The sequence below is a fragment of the Toxorhynchites rutilus genome, chromosome 1, assembly GCF_029784135.1.
Source record: "Toxorhynchites rutilus septentrionalis strain SRP chromosome 1, ASM2978413v1, whole genome shotgun sequence".
In the NCBI taxonomy this organism is placed as follows: domain Eukaryota; kingdom Metazoa; phylum Arthropoda; class Insecta; order Diptera; family Culicidae; genus Toxorhynchites; species Toxorhynchites rutilus.
Window position 1 is genome coordinate 184592415 of NC_073744.1, and position 15585 is coordinate 184607999.

Consider the following 15585-nt stretch of genomic DNA (forward strand, 5'->3'; position numbering starts at 1 on the left):
TTGCATTCGACACATACGATGAGTCTCGAAGTTTTGGCAGGAGTACCCCCGCTTACTCTTCGGTTCACAGAATTATCCTACAGATTTCTCATCCGTTGCAAGATCATGAATCCATTGGTGATTGATAACTTCGAAAATCTACTCCAACTGATTCCTCAGTCAAGTTTTATGTCTTTATACCAGGAGTACCTTACCCACGACGTGCACCCTTCACCAGGCATCTCCAACCAAGTTTGCTTCCCATACGTTTGCAATTCCTCTGTAATTTTTGATCTGTCCATGCGACAAAAAATCCATGGAATCCCAGATCATCTACGCTCAGATTCTATTCCGCCGATATTTTCGGCAGAATATGGGGGCATAGTTAGATCTGATAAAATGTTCTTTACTGACGGTTCATTCATAAACGGGTCCACTGGCTTTGGCATCTTCAATGAAAATTCCAGTGCCTCTTTCAAACTCAAAGATCCTTGTTCCGTGTATGTTGCTGAACTGGGTGCGATATACTACGCACTGGGGATCATTGAAACATTGCCCATCGACCACTATTTTATTTTTTCAGACAGTCTCAGCTCATTAGAGGCAATCCGCTCAATGAAGGTTGATAAACGCTCATCTTATTTCCTAACAAGAATAAGACAACTATTCAGTGTTTTGGTCGAAAAATTATTCAAGATTACCTTAGCATGGGTTCCCTCTCATTGCTCGATTCCGGGGAATGAGAAAGCGGACTCACTAGCTAAGGTGGGCGCTTTAGAAGGCACTCTTTTTGAAAGGCAAATTGCTTATAATGAATTTTTCCACATTCCTCGTCAATATACGCTCGTAAGTTGGCAGCGCATGTGGAGTGGAGATGAGTCCGGTCGTTGGTTACACACGATTATCCCTAAGGTCTCGACGAGTGCATGGTTCAAGGGATTGAATGTAGGTCGTGATTTCATTCGCGTGATATCTCGGCTTATGTCCAATCACTACAACCTAAACGCGCATCTCTATCGCATTGGGCTCGCAGCAAACAATCTTTGTGATTGTGGCGATGGCTACCACGACATCGAGCATGTTGTCTGGTCGGGTATCCGGTTCCATGCTGCTCGCTCTCAGCTCTCTAGAGCACTAAGAGCACAAGGCAGACAATCGGATATCCCCGTCCGGGATATCTTAGGTAGCCGGGATCCTGATCTTCTGCTTCATCTATACCTGTTCCTCAGAAACGCCGATGTCAACGTTTAATGATGTTTCCTTCGTTGTGTCCCCGTTTCATATCCCTCCTATCCGATCGATAAACTTTTACTTAGTCGCGGCAATACATACACACACTCTTTACAGACACACGGGCCAAAGGTTGTGCAGTCCACTGATCATTCAACAAGAGCCAAAGGTTGTATCGCTCATGACAACTCTACACGAACTGATGATTGCGCCGGCTAGTGACCATTCTATCCTGGATTCCTCGAGTCGAGAAAGACGCACCACGCTAGATATGAGGTACAAACTAGGGGGGCATTGCTGATTAATGGTCAGCTGCATCCCAATAGGAAGTATCCCGTGTCGGGCACACGTACAGAGCATTGGAGACAGCAACATCCTAATTACGAAAACACTTGTAATACTAACCTCGAGCCAACCGCGAGTAATCGGTTACATATTACTAACATAGATAATAAGAAAAATTGTATTGAACTCCCGGCCCCGTGAGGCTAACGCCATATGAGCCTTTATAAAAATATATATTTTGGAAAAAAAAAACAATAATTTTGGGCGGGACGAAGTTCGCCGGGTCAGCCAGTTTTTAATACAATTAGAAAAATGAAAAAAATATCTGAAGAATTCGTAAAAAGATGTAAAAGGCAGAAAAAACAGAAAAAATTAAAAATCGAAAGAATCTGAATTTTTTCTTTTAAATTGAAAAATTTGAACGGGCAGATAATCAGAATGATCAGGAAAATCTGAAAAATCTGAAAGATGTATGTAAAAAAATAAACAATATGGACAATATATAAAATGAGAAAAATCTGAAAACACAAAAAAAATCAGAAAAACTAAAAAATGGAAAGTCAGAATAATTTGAAAATCTAAGAATTTAAATGACATAAGAAATATGAAAAATCCAAAAACACAAAAAAAATCCGTAGAACGAAAAAAATGGAAAGTCTGAATAATTTGAAAGTCTAAAAATATATAAAAATATAAATTATACAAAAAATATGAAAAATCTAAAAAAAAATGACAAATCTAAAAAAATCTAAAAAATCTGAAAAATCTAAAGAATTTTTAAACATGAATCTGATGAATCTTAACAATAGAAAAAATATAAATAATATAAATATATGAAGGACATGACAAAATCTGAAAAATTAGCAAAAAGTTGAGAGAAAGAAAAAAACAGAAAAACCTGAAAATGAAAAATATCAAAAGGCAGAAAATTCAGAACAATTCGCAAAAACTGGAATGGTAAAATCATTAAAATCCTAATTTTTAACCTTATCCCTTTATTTTTCTTCTCCTGGCTTAAGAACAATCCTGGGTTTTTTCTGATTTTCTCCAATATTCTTTTCTAACACTCATAATATTACTACTTTCACTCCAAACATTTTATTCCTAATTTTTCACTAATTTAACTCATTCTCTTTCAAAAATTTAAAAATTCTTGAAAATGAAAAAAAAATTAAATCAGAAAAGGTTGAAAAATATAAATAATATCAAAAATATAAAGAAAATGAAAAAATCTTAAAAAATAGCAAAAAGTTGAAAAATCTAGAAAGGAAGAAAAAAACAGAAAGGCAGGAAAATCAAAATTGTTTGGAAAATCTCAAAAATCGGTAAAATCAGCAAAATCCTCATTTTTAACCATATCCCTGTTTAACAAAAATCCTGAGTTTCATTCTCTGATTTTCTCTGATTTATTTCCTTATATCAATAATATATTAAAACGCACTTCCCTTCCGAACCCTTTACTCCTGAATTTTCTATAATTTACCTCATGTTTGATTAACCTCAGGAGACACTAGAAGCAAAACGAATAAAAAAGACGGAGGAAAATATTGAAAAATATAAGTGAAATATCAGGAAAAACTAAAAAAATAAATCAAATAGTAAAATAGGAAATATAAGAAAAAAGCCAGGGAAAAATTGATAAACAAAATAAGGAAAAATAGTGGAAACAAGAGGAAAAACGAAACAAATAATAATGAGCGAGCATTCCAAAAAAAAAAAAATACAACAAGATTATGAAGATATTCCTTGTCGATACTCTGTCATGCTTCGGTCAGGGCCTCAAAAGGGGTAATTTTGTTCGCAAACGTTACCTTCATCAATCTATCGATTCAAAATTGATCATAAGGTTTCAGTCGAATTAAGACCATCTGACATAGCCATTCCAACAGTTTAATGCGATTGGCTTTGAACAATGAAACTGATTTACGAGCTGAGTACCGCCATATTGCAGGACGATGAAATTTTCCTCGAGACTCATTTTCAGATGCGATTCTTCCAAATTTTCACTGATTACACTGAAGTCGCTTCCTACGCGGTTTTTTTATATGCGGATTTATTTTACGCGGCTTTTTTTGCGGTTTTTGGAATTTACGCGGTTTATTTTTACGCGGACTTTGGAATTCACGCGAATTTCGGAATTTACGCGGTTTTTTTACGTAGATTTCGAAATTTACGCGGTTTTTTTAACGCGGCTCGCATTAACCGCGTAAAAATTCAATATGCTGATTGATGTGACATTTCACGAAATAAGTTTGTATTGTATCACTGATTAGTAGCTAAGAATTAAAAGAAGATACAGATACCATGATTGTAGCATGCGAAAAAATTGAGGTAATCAATTGTTAGAGTATGGGTTGCATTTTAAACTACTAATTCACTGTTTGTTAGATTTTTACACGGACTTTGAAAATTACACAGTTTATTTTTACGCGGATTTTGGAATTTACGCAGTTTTTTTACGCGGATTTTGGAATTTATGCGGTTTTCTTTTACGCGATTTATGTTTACGCGGCGCGTATCCCCCGCGTAAAAAGCGACTCCAGTGTATATCAATTAACTCAGTCAGCAGTCGGGTGACTTCGGATGGCGAGAGTTTACAAACACTGATCAATGAGAAGCACTCCCACAACATAATACCTAAGTGATTCAGTTCTTTCGGTTTCATCTAATAATGAAATCGTTCTTTCTTCTCGAAGAGCTCAAACTTACTCTCATCAGACCAAACCACTCAGTTTCAAAACTCAGGAACAAGTATATTTAAGTTCGAACGACAACTTCTTGTGGTTGTTGACCTTATTGATTAGAGGACGAAGACTTGCGTACATGCTCTTCAATCCCGCTTCTTGCAATCAATGTAACAAATTGCTCTTTCAGACACATTGAGATGTAAGTTCTTTCGTAAAAAATGATTGGTTATAGATGCACATTTAAACTTAAAAATTATCGCATACTGAAAATTCTGTAACTAACAAAAAACACAGCAAGTAAACAATACTAAGAGACTTGTTAATTTAAGGGCTGGCAAGTATCTTTTTCAGTGTAAATTATATTCCGTTAGGAATGAGTATATTTTGTCTTCCACTTTTGAAAGTATTACGGAAGTCAATTTGTTGTAAAAAAATCAAGCATGCGGAAAGCTGGATCAAAGGTGTATTATGGAAATTAACAATTGCTCTCCCTGTACTAAGGTTGCTTTCGTTTTGTGTTTTGTCAATCATGAGCCTATATTAGTTTCATGCCAGTCATGCAAATCTGTATACCATTACCTAGATATACTAATAACAAAAATATTTCCCCCCAGGTCTTTAAGAGGTTCTCGCCAAGTTTTTTCCGCAAGGTAGGTGCAATATGGCGAAATATACTGGTTTTCACTCTCTCTTCACACAACCGATTGCCTCCAAGCACTGTGTGTTATTTTGCACGAAATTTCATCCATTGGCACACTCTGAATCATCTGAAGACAAATCACTCGCAACTATCTATCCGCTAAAGGTGGTGATGTGGCGAAACCCTACGGTTGCAGGTTGATACCGCGCGATTGAAAGCCGTGGGAATGCTCCCGAGCGCCTGATAAACATCCAACATATAATCAAACTTTCACGCGAAACCGCATCAGCTCTCATCGCTGCCCGTATGGTAGCGATCGCAACAACTTATCTTTGGGACGCAGCTTTGCATAATCCAACTAATTACAGACCGCTGACGTTTCTGTGTTTGTTTTCTACACTCCTTCACATTCACAGCGGCGAATTTTCCGAAACCGAAGAGGCGAAACAAAACACAACCTTAACGCCCATAATTGAACGAATGTTGGCAATTTGATGGTTGAAGGAAAGGTCAGCGGGAGTTTCGGACCGTGCGGACCAAACGATTGTGGTATTGCCGGAAGCGCACCTTTTAACACCTCTTTGTGTGTGTACATGAGCGCAATGAGGCACACGTGGTCGAAACTGTAAACGACAATTACTGTAATTTGGGCTACCTTGGGCTGGGGTTGATCCGAGAATTCTCTCGAAGCGCCTTTGGCGATTCTTTGTTTCCATTCCGAGCATAGGCCTCCATATTTTACACATTACAATCATGAAAGCAATCGTTACGCATCTTGTATCTTGTATAATAGAGACTGTATATATGTAACTTATGCTGCGCGGTAGCGCATCGCGTATTATGTTCCCTCGCCAAAGGGGTGCGTTACGATCCAAATCGTAACCTAACCTGCTCCCAATGAAAAACCGCAACCGCATATTGTAGCGAAATGTTTGTGCCTGTTTATTTGCTCCCCCTGCTACAATCACATAATCACATAATCTGGTGAAAATTAGCATCAGATCATCAGACCCTTTCACCACGGCACCAGCTGGTAGCACTCCAACCATGTTCCGGCGAAAGGCGAAGAAGATGCGCATGGATTTCGTAACCGCTCATACTTTGCATTCGCTTAACCGGTTGAGAAAGAAAAACCCGATAAGCAATCATCATCATCATCACCGTCAAAAAAGGTGGACGAAGAAAATTGACAAAACAAAGCCATAAAATAACACAAAATAACAAACATTTACTGCGGCAAGGAATTGGGGAATTGCTCAATCACGCTCCGAAAAACACACTACGCGGAAAGCTTTAATTGGGGAGGTGAGGGCCAATAATGCACAGAGCAATACGTAACCCGATCGAGAAAAGATGTAATTTAATTTGTGATCGCAACTCAATCGAAGGGAAAATTAAACGTACAAATAGGTGTTTTACTCTTTTTTGCCTCATCCACCGTTCGTCCGTGAGAGGTTATTACCGTGACATACCGTACGCACGCTCTCACAACACGCCCCTCGTACGACGAGGGGATCAGATGGGGTTTGTTTTGATTCGGACCGATCGAAATGAGCGCTCGATGCGCGATAAGATCATGATGCGTTGGATGAGCGAAGTAAGGCATGTATAATACGGAATAATTCAACCGATTGGTCGATCTTTTGGATGCCAAAGATCAATTTGTACTGGAGGCAGAGAGAGAAGACGTACCGGTTTTGGAAAGTGGAAATTACCTTTCGTTTTGGGTAGCTAAGAGGCATTGATTTTTCTTCGTTATTTTTGTAAGATATTTGCGCATGATGATCATTTTGAGCCTTATTCTCGTACGTTCCCACTACTTCACTTTTTTCACGTCCCCACTTCACTTTTTTGCACCTATTCCCGTTTCCACCGATCGTGAAGTGTCAAAATGAACTCCGTGTGGAAAGTGGGATGGAAACCAGAATGACCCTTTGTTCATTTACAATGTCGTTTCTAAGAGAAACATCAGTTGTGTTTTGTTTTGTTTATCCTCGAGTAGTGGACGAGTTGAGTCGAAAAAGGGTTATGATCGGCGATCGAGATGAGCACGAGGAATCGCTTTGTTTACAAAACGAGAGCGTGAAGTGTAAACCAGAATAACATCGATTTTGATGTCCTGTACAATTATTTTGATGCGCCTATTCTCCTATCTTCGATCACTTTCCATCCAGAGCTCTGTTCAAAAGTACTAATCGAAGTCGATACCGTTCACCAGTGATACTTCCAGAAAGAAGGAGTTTCAAATTGTATCTCTTAAATATTTTTGGGGGTTTTCCGTGTTACTCATTAGTAATTCGCGTTTTAGTTATTAAAAAGTTTATGGTGTATTATGACCTCCAAGAGTTATGGAATGCAAGAGATAATTGCTACTCCACGATAATTTTTTACATCGGATCTACAGTGATTGTCAAAATATAGTACCTATTAATTTTTTTTCGCTTCGTTCACTTTTTTGTTAAAATGAAAACTGAACACATCGTAGTCATTCTTGAAATTTTATTTATTATGTTCTTTTTGAATTTAATTCATGTTGCACTGAGAAGAATAAAAGTTTTTCTTATATAAAAAAAACAGTTTCTATTCCAGAAAAAACAGTGCCCAGATCAGAAATTGAAGCATTTAACTTAAATGAAGGCCAACAAGAAAACAATTCAATAATTGACATGACTGTCTTTAGCCTTCAAGCGGTTCGGCATGTTCTCCACAAGATCCTTCATGTTTTGTGAGTCGAGTGTTTCCGCGCCCGTCTCAGGGCTTCAAAATATTTTTTTAATGATGACACTGGTTCGGTTTTGTTTTGGTTTGGTCGGAGTTGGCACACAGGTTTTCAATTGGGTTAAGATCTGGGCTTTGTGAGGGCCATTCAAGGGATTTCATGCGACATGACGAGAAGAATGACTTTGTTCCTTGGCCGTGTGCTTTAGATCGTTATCCTGCTGAAAAACGAAGCGTTTTTCAAGGCCCGTCTTGATCAGGGAGACCTCGACATTTTCACGCAGGATGTTGCAGTACGACTCTGTCGTCATGATTCCGTCAATCTTCACCAATCTGTCCACCTCACCTCATGAAAAGCACCCTCACACCATTACGTTGCCTACACCCAAAGTTTATTTTTAGCACAAGTTATGGCATCCCGATTTTTTACATTAAATGAGCTGAAAAATAACAGAAAATGTTCTACTCCCCAATACATGTATATCATTTGTATAATATATATGCTAGAGCCAAACAGCGAGCGAAACAGGAGACACATTTAAATGATGAAAGCTTTTCGTATGGTTTGCCAAATACACGCCTCAGACAGAGAAAGCTATTCTCGTTCATGTTCTTCTTTATCCTCTTAGGAAACACTTTCCAACTTCATTTTATGATGATGGGGGGGTCTTCGTAGCCACTTGGTTGCGCGTTCGCTTACCAAGCGATCGATCGTGAGTTCAAACTCAGGGCCCTCAATTGACCATCTTTGTGTTGTTATAGAATAACTACGTCCATGCAACCATCATCAGCTATGGAGATCGATCCACGGTGGAACAAAGATCGATTCATCCATACAACTGCTCTGCTCTGCAAGAAACATCGGGCTGCTGTTCTATAAATAACCCAACAATGATCAATATCAACTGTCTCCGCTGTCCGGTCTGCTGAACAATGGAAGAACAGAAAGAATAACCTTACGCCTAAATGGCTACTACTGTGTACTTTACCATAATGTAATGGAACAGAAAACTTAACGCCTAAGTGGCTACTACTAACTACTGTGTAATTTACAATTTATAGAAACATAAACATATGTACATGTACACGATCAAAACCCGGCTCTGTAACAGCTAAAATGCTAATGAGCCTGATAAATAAATTTTAAAAAAAATTATGATGAGGTGTGATATTATCAAGCTTCAATATAACTGCGCTGGCGGTTATATGGATAGGGTGGTCGTGTGAAATACCTTTGCATTCCAGGCAGCCTTGGTTCGATCCCCATTGAAGTCGTATTGACTTTTTTTGCACAATCCCAAATGAATCGAGAAAGGAAAACAGAAAGAGATGTCTGCTCGCATACATACAAACCATTTTTAAGCTTTTAAAACAGCTAATGAGCTGCGCATTTGACTCTCCAGCACACGAATTGGCATCATTTCTGCCAAAAATGAAATGTTTTCGGCTAACGTTAGTTTGGGTGTACTCTCTGTTTGACTGTCCCTTGGTTGTGACGCTTCTGCAGCTCTTTACCCAACTTGCATCACACACGTATCCGCCTCTTTCGATTGAAAAGCTCGAGTTTGGATTCGTCTGTCCACAGCACCGTTTTCCAGCATTCCAGCGGCTAATCAGCGTGCATGGGCGAACATGGGCGATCCACCACCGATCCGAACGTCTTCAGCTTATTAAGAAGGTAGAATAGACCTTGTACAAAAAACCATCTCACGGGCTGAATTTTCATCTTAGGGCCCTCGGATGGATCTCAATTGGTTCTTAAGGGTTTTCTGGTCCCGAATCGTGAAAAAACTAAGCCCCCTTTTTTCCCGGACGATCACGATCACATATTATGCTTTTTGGCGAAATTTTATCGAGGCTGAATATGTGCTGGAGTAAGATTCGATTTTTTTAGTGTACTTGAAATAATCAGATCCCCGCAATATCTGTGTGAAGCGCTTATAATCGAGAGTAATCGTGAGTCCAAGTTCCTGTTTCATTTCCGATACATTGAACTTTCCAGTGCCGGCTAGCTCCAGAGTTCGATTCCCGCCACGATTGCTTGTTTTGATATTCCCCTTAGTTTTCTTTTTAAGGCCGTATTTTTCATCTTACTTCAGCACATTATGAATCGATGTTTCGGATCTGTTTACTCTCCTTCCTATTTCCCGATTACTAATAACAGTTTTCTTCAGTTCACGAAGAAACCTTTGTTCTGATTCACTTAACACTAGGTCATTTTGACGCATTTCGAATTTTATAAGGAAAATGACAAAAAACGGCTGCATTTATCCATCTCCATCTCCACATATTCCACTTTTATGCATTGATCGAGGTAAATATATATTGACGGTATATAAGAAACGTCCGTAAACCTAGTGTTAAATAACTTTTTTTCGGCATTTTTCACTTCAGATCAAAAAAATTACCAGCACCGACAAATGTTTTGCGTACTAACACAACAACAATACTCAAATGACAGATTGCCAAGGTTTTTTGTGTCATAGGTGGGCCGGTCACTTATATTCAATTGTGAGCGTTTAAGCGAGTTTCCCTCTTTAAAATGAAAGACAGCTTGTGAAGACAGATTTAAAATCACTTGTTTGAGGACTTCGAACAAGAATAAGCTTGCGTTTAAACGAATTTTCCTCACTATATATATTTTTTTCGATGCTTTCTTTTCCTGCATATGGGTTACGAATTTACTGATTCCCTATGTCGAGTATTGAAGATTAAAATCTCAGTCATTATTTTTGCTTATAACCTAAATATTTTCAAGAACAAATTGTCAAAAATATAAAACAAAAAACTGTTTGATGAATGTCTCGAATACTTCATATTTTGTTACTTAAAAAGCGTGATCTCGAGCGTATACCTAAGGCCTAACACCTTCGGAAACAAATTATGGGGGCCTTTCGGATAGATGCATTTCATTTGTTAAATTCTTTTTTAAGGGTGGTCATTCTTTTTTTTTGCCAAATCTCTCTGTTAACTATTCTTATCTCTGCCTATTATTGTGTGTCTCTATTCTTGCTTATCTTGTTTCGTTTAGCTGATGGTATTGCGGTAGACGAACATATCATAAAACACATCTCGCCATGTTTATGGATTTGTCTCCCATTGTCGAAACGATAATGATCATCCATACCACAACAAAATTGCAAGAGATATGAGAACCATATTTGAGGCCCCTGAACAATTTATCTGTCGTAAAAATACACTTTTATTCAATTCTACCGATAAAACTATGATTTCTGACTGACTCTGCCTACCGAAATGCCGCCGGACGCGATCGCTTAGGTGGAAAATTTCCCCTACATTTCACACGCCAGTAGATTTTCAGCAGAAATCACGACAAGGAATATATATTTATTTATCAGCTCATCTATTCGAACGCCAGCCATCAATTTAACTGTTTCTCCCCCGTCTCAGGCTAGGCCTGCATTGATTTTTATTTTTTCCTAATTATATACCCATTATGCACCCACAAACGATTGTGCGTGTAGTTTTGGTTTTTCTTCTTCCTTCATTCATTTGTGCTGACCACCGGCAAAAGTAGGCTTTGGTTTTATTAGCTGGTTGAAAGTGAGATGATGATGTGCACCGCGCCAGTAATGGGGCCTGAAATCATCGATGCTAATCTGTGTGTCCAAGTTGTGTTTTGTTCAATGGTTGTTTACCCACGCGTGGTAAAATCGGGTGAAAATCGAACCAACAGCGGCAACCCAACCATGCGTTTAATTGATCGATTGTATCATCGTCCGAACAATGGCCTTGCCGGTGAAAACGGCTGACTGAATTTCTTAGATGTTGTGGGCTTTTCGTATCTTCGTCGCAGAATCCATAAGCAAACAGAAATTTCTCTGGATTTAATCAACTAATTGGTGTTAAATGTAAATACAGATATCTCCCTATTACATAATGTTTTTTTATTGTTATTACCGAGCAAATTTGTTAGGGGTAGCGTAAAAACTCCCGAATCTAATCGGTCATTATGTATTTTAATTATCTTTCACTCTCAATATATTTTCTTTATCTCTACGCCGAACTTTCGCGTTCACTTCTCGTCAATTGCAATTGATTTTGATTTCTTTATTTTGACTGTAAAAGTTTTTCTATATTGTTTTCTCTAAAAACAATCAGAGAAACGATGAAATTGCAAGATTTTCTTTAACTTACGACTTCCTACCCCCTTGCAGAAAAGTACAAAGTATCCCGAATCGGACGATTTCGACTCGCTGCCACCGCCACCCCCGCCGGAGGACGATTCGTCCTACTTCGACGAACACCCGCCACCTAACCATCATCTGCACCATCACGCCCACATGAACCATCTGAACACGCTGGACACCGGGACCCGCGTGGACACCACCCCGGAAAAAGTTCGCAAACATCGGTCCAACTCGGACATCAGCCAATCGAAGCATCACAATCACAGGAGCAATGGCGGCGGTGGCGGATTGCATCACAAATCATCCAACGGACATCAGCACCATCACCACCATCATCACCATCGGCACTCGAAGAGCAGTCGGGCGGATTCGGTGCTGTCGAGCGATTCGGACATTCGATTCACCCGGAGGAAGCTCGGGGATAATCAGAAGTGCGGCTGTGCGCTGATTGCGGGCTTTCTGTTGATACTGCTGTTCGCCGGGGTCATCGTCTATGTTGGGTGTAAGTGTGCTAACTGTGCTGAGTTATTTTATTTTTATATCGGATGCTTCTCGGTTGATGTACTATTTTTTATCATAGCATGACCTACGTAAAAATATTCCTATCTCATCGATACACATTTTTATCTATTACACATTTGCCATTTAGGCGTAAGACATTCCTATTCTATCGATACACAACACATGTCGCATTTTTCGGCGTAAGAATATTCTTATTGTTCGAATGTTCATAGTTGGACACAGCGGGACTGTTGATATGAGGCTTCCATTGTTGTGATTTATAAACACAAGCATCAATTACCGATGTAGCAGATCGATCGTAAGTGGAGTGAGAGGCTGGGATCACCATCACATGATGATTGTTGCGTGGACGTAGTAACTAGGATAACACACAAAGACGGTCAGTTGAGGGCCCTGAGTTATAAGCTCATGATTGTTCGCTTAGTAGCGGACACGCAACCAATTAGGCTACGAAGACCCTCTCGAACTGTTTTGAGGTTTTGTTTTTTTTTTAATTTGGTTTTTTAAAAATCATGTTTAATTTCGAAATTTTAAGATTCTTTGATAATAAAATTGAAACCATTTAGAATATTGAAATTAAACAAATTCAACAATAAATTTATTAAAATTTGATAAATAAAAATAAATCATAAAAAACCACAAAATAAACAAAAATTCAAAAAGTTCACAGAATTCAGAATAAAATACAATATAAATGAATTTCCCTAAATAAAATTATTTTTTTTTATTTTTCAAATGCTTTCATTTTTGTTTTTTAGCATATTCAAAATTTTCAAGAATTTTAAGCTATTAGAATATATAAGAATAAAGCCAAAATTTTAAAGGATTTGAGAAATTGGAATTATTAAAAAAAATCGATTACGAAACGATTTCAACTATTATAAAAATTCAAGATATTCAAAAAGAATTTTGAAAATCTAGAGAATTAAAGCAAATCAAATAATAAAATAAAATAAGAACTCAAAAAAAAAATACATTTAAAAAATTAAAAAAGTCTAAAAAAATTCAGAATATCATAGAAAATTGAAAATTTATAAAAATTCTAAAAATTCTAAAATTTTAGAAAACGTTTAGGATTACAAATTATTTTTATCTTTTTTTTTTTTAATTTCAATGAGATTTTCAAAAATTTCTATATCTGTGAGAATCTTAAAAATCTAAAATAAAATTCAAAGTATTCGAAAAATCTAAATTTTCATGTTTCTGATTTCCAAAAAATAGGAGTAATAATAAAAACAAGAGAACAAAAAAAAATAGTATTTTGAAACTGATTGAAAAAGAATGTTCTGATTTGTTTTTAAATTCTTAAATTGAATATCGTGGCCAAATTTGAACTTTCAGAACTTTAGAAAAATTCTAAAAAAATATTTTTTAGATAAAAAACAAAGCTGAATTGAAAAAATAAAAAAAAATCAACAAATCCAGAAAACTAAAAAAAACTAAGAAAAATTTAAAATTGTGAATTCAAAAGATTTAAATAAACCAAAGTTTTGAAAACTTTGAAAAAATACATGTTACAAAAATTTAAAGATGTAAAAAAACAGAAACACTAGAAACACTAAAAAATTTAAAAAATATTGATAAACATCAAAAAAATTCAAAATTTATATGAATTCTAAGCATCACAAAAAAATACAGAGCATCCAAAAAAATCTTAATTTCCAAATTAATTTTAGCAAAATATTTAAATTCAAAAAAAAATAAGAACAAAAAAAATCTGTTAAATTTATTCCAATATCTCAATTGAAATTTTCGAAAATTTCAAAGTTGAAAATTTTTGAAAATTTTCAATAAAGATTTTAAAGTAAATTTGAGAGAAATTTTTTAACTTGAAAAATTATAAACAAAACAATACAACAAAACAAATACAAAAACTTTTAAGAATTATAGGAATCAAAAACACAATTCTAAATTTTGAAAAATTCAATATTTTCAAAAATATTTAAAAATAAATCAAAAACTCATTTCAAACATTTCAAACATTGGAAAAATAAAAGAATAAGAGATTCCAAAAAGCTTGCTTTCAAATATTTTAATGTTTCAATTCGATTTCCCAATTGAAATTTTTTGATTTTTTTTTCAAACTTTCAGCTGTTTAATAAAATTTGTGAATAAAAAATATAAAAAAAAGAAGAACTCAATCCGGGATATTCAATATTTTGAAAGAATAAAAGACTTTAAAAAATAAGAAATCAATGGATGCAAGAAAAATCAAAAAGTTAAATATATCATCAAAATAAAAAATGGGGTAACAAATCATTTTTATCTTTTTATAAAATTTTTATGAAAATGTCAAATATTTCTATAGCTGATGGAATTTCAAAAATCGAAAACAAATTCAAAGCATTAAAAAAATCTAAATTTTAAAGTTTCTGATATAAAAAAAATAAATAAATAAAAGTAGAAATAAAAACAAGAATTAAAAAAAAAATAAAGCGTTTTGAAACAGATTGGAAAAGAATGTTCTGATTTATTATTTTTTTTGGTTCCTAAATTGGAAATTGTCGCAAATTTCGAACTTGCAGAACTTAAAAAACAAAGCTGAACGAAAAAATAAAAAAATTTAAATCAACAAAAACTAATATATTTTTTGTGTATGATATCATGTTTTATTATTTTAATGAAAATTCAATAGTGGAAGATATTTTTAAAAATATTGTTAACACATATTGAAAAATACAAAAAAAATAAAGTTTACCATAATCATTTTTAAAATCAAAATTCCTAAAAATTCTAAACTAAATCAAAGCATCCAGAAAATAAAAAATCCTAAAGCATCGGAATTTAAAAAAAATAAAATAGGACGTAAAAAGATTTTTAAAAAATCAAAGGCTTAACGAGCGAAAAAATAAATTGAAAATTAAAAATCAAACAATTTAAATCATTTAAAAATTCGAAAAATATTCAAATTGAAAAAAATTGAACTGTTCGAAAAATTTAAAATATTTAAATAAAATTAAATGATCACCTCCAAAGTTTAAAAGACGTAACAAGTTTTAAAAACATCTAACAATTTAAAAAAAAATATAATAAAATAGTAAAAACCTAACATAAATACAACCAAAAATCGTAAACATTTGAAAAAATCTAAAAAGTTCGACAAATTTTAACATTTCTAAGTAGTTTACAAAAAAAAAACAAAAAATTTCACGAAGAATCCAATGATTTATTTTTGGGCATTCAAAAAATCAAATTATTGTTTTTTTTCTGTTCATCTTTTGTTAATAGATTAGAAAGATTGTCGAAATTTAAAAAAAGAAAATTCAAACAATTATCAAATGTTTTAAAAAATGAGAGAACTTTAAAAATACAAAAAAAAACTTTTCATAATCATATCAAATTCTTGAATCCGATTCTTGAAATCAAAAACAAA

General features: G+C 35.2%; 1 protein-coding gene across 2 annotated transcripts in view; it reads left to right on the top strand.

The window, feature by feature from the left end:
- The window catches only part of LOC129766374 (uncharacterized), a 115677-nt gene that overhangs the window by 89246 nt on the left and 10846 nt on the right, over nucleotides 1-15585 (top strand). The window contains exons 3-4 of one of the 2 annotated variants that reach the window (XM_055766901.1): nucleotides 4796-4831; nucleotides 11718-12192. In XM_055766901.1, coding sequence (XP_055622876.1) covers nucleotides 4796-4831; nucleotides 11718-12192 — 511 coding nt within the window. The remainder of the gene's footprint in view (nucleotides 1-4795; nucleotides 4832-11717; nucleotides 12193-15585) is intronic. The other variant, XM_055766905.1, reaches the window with a different exon arrangement.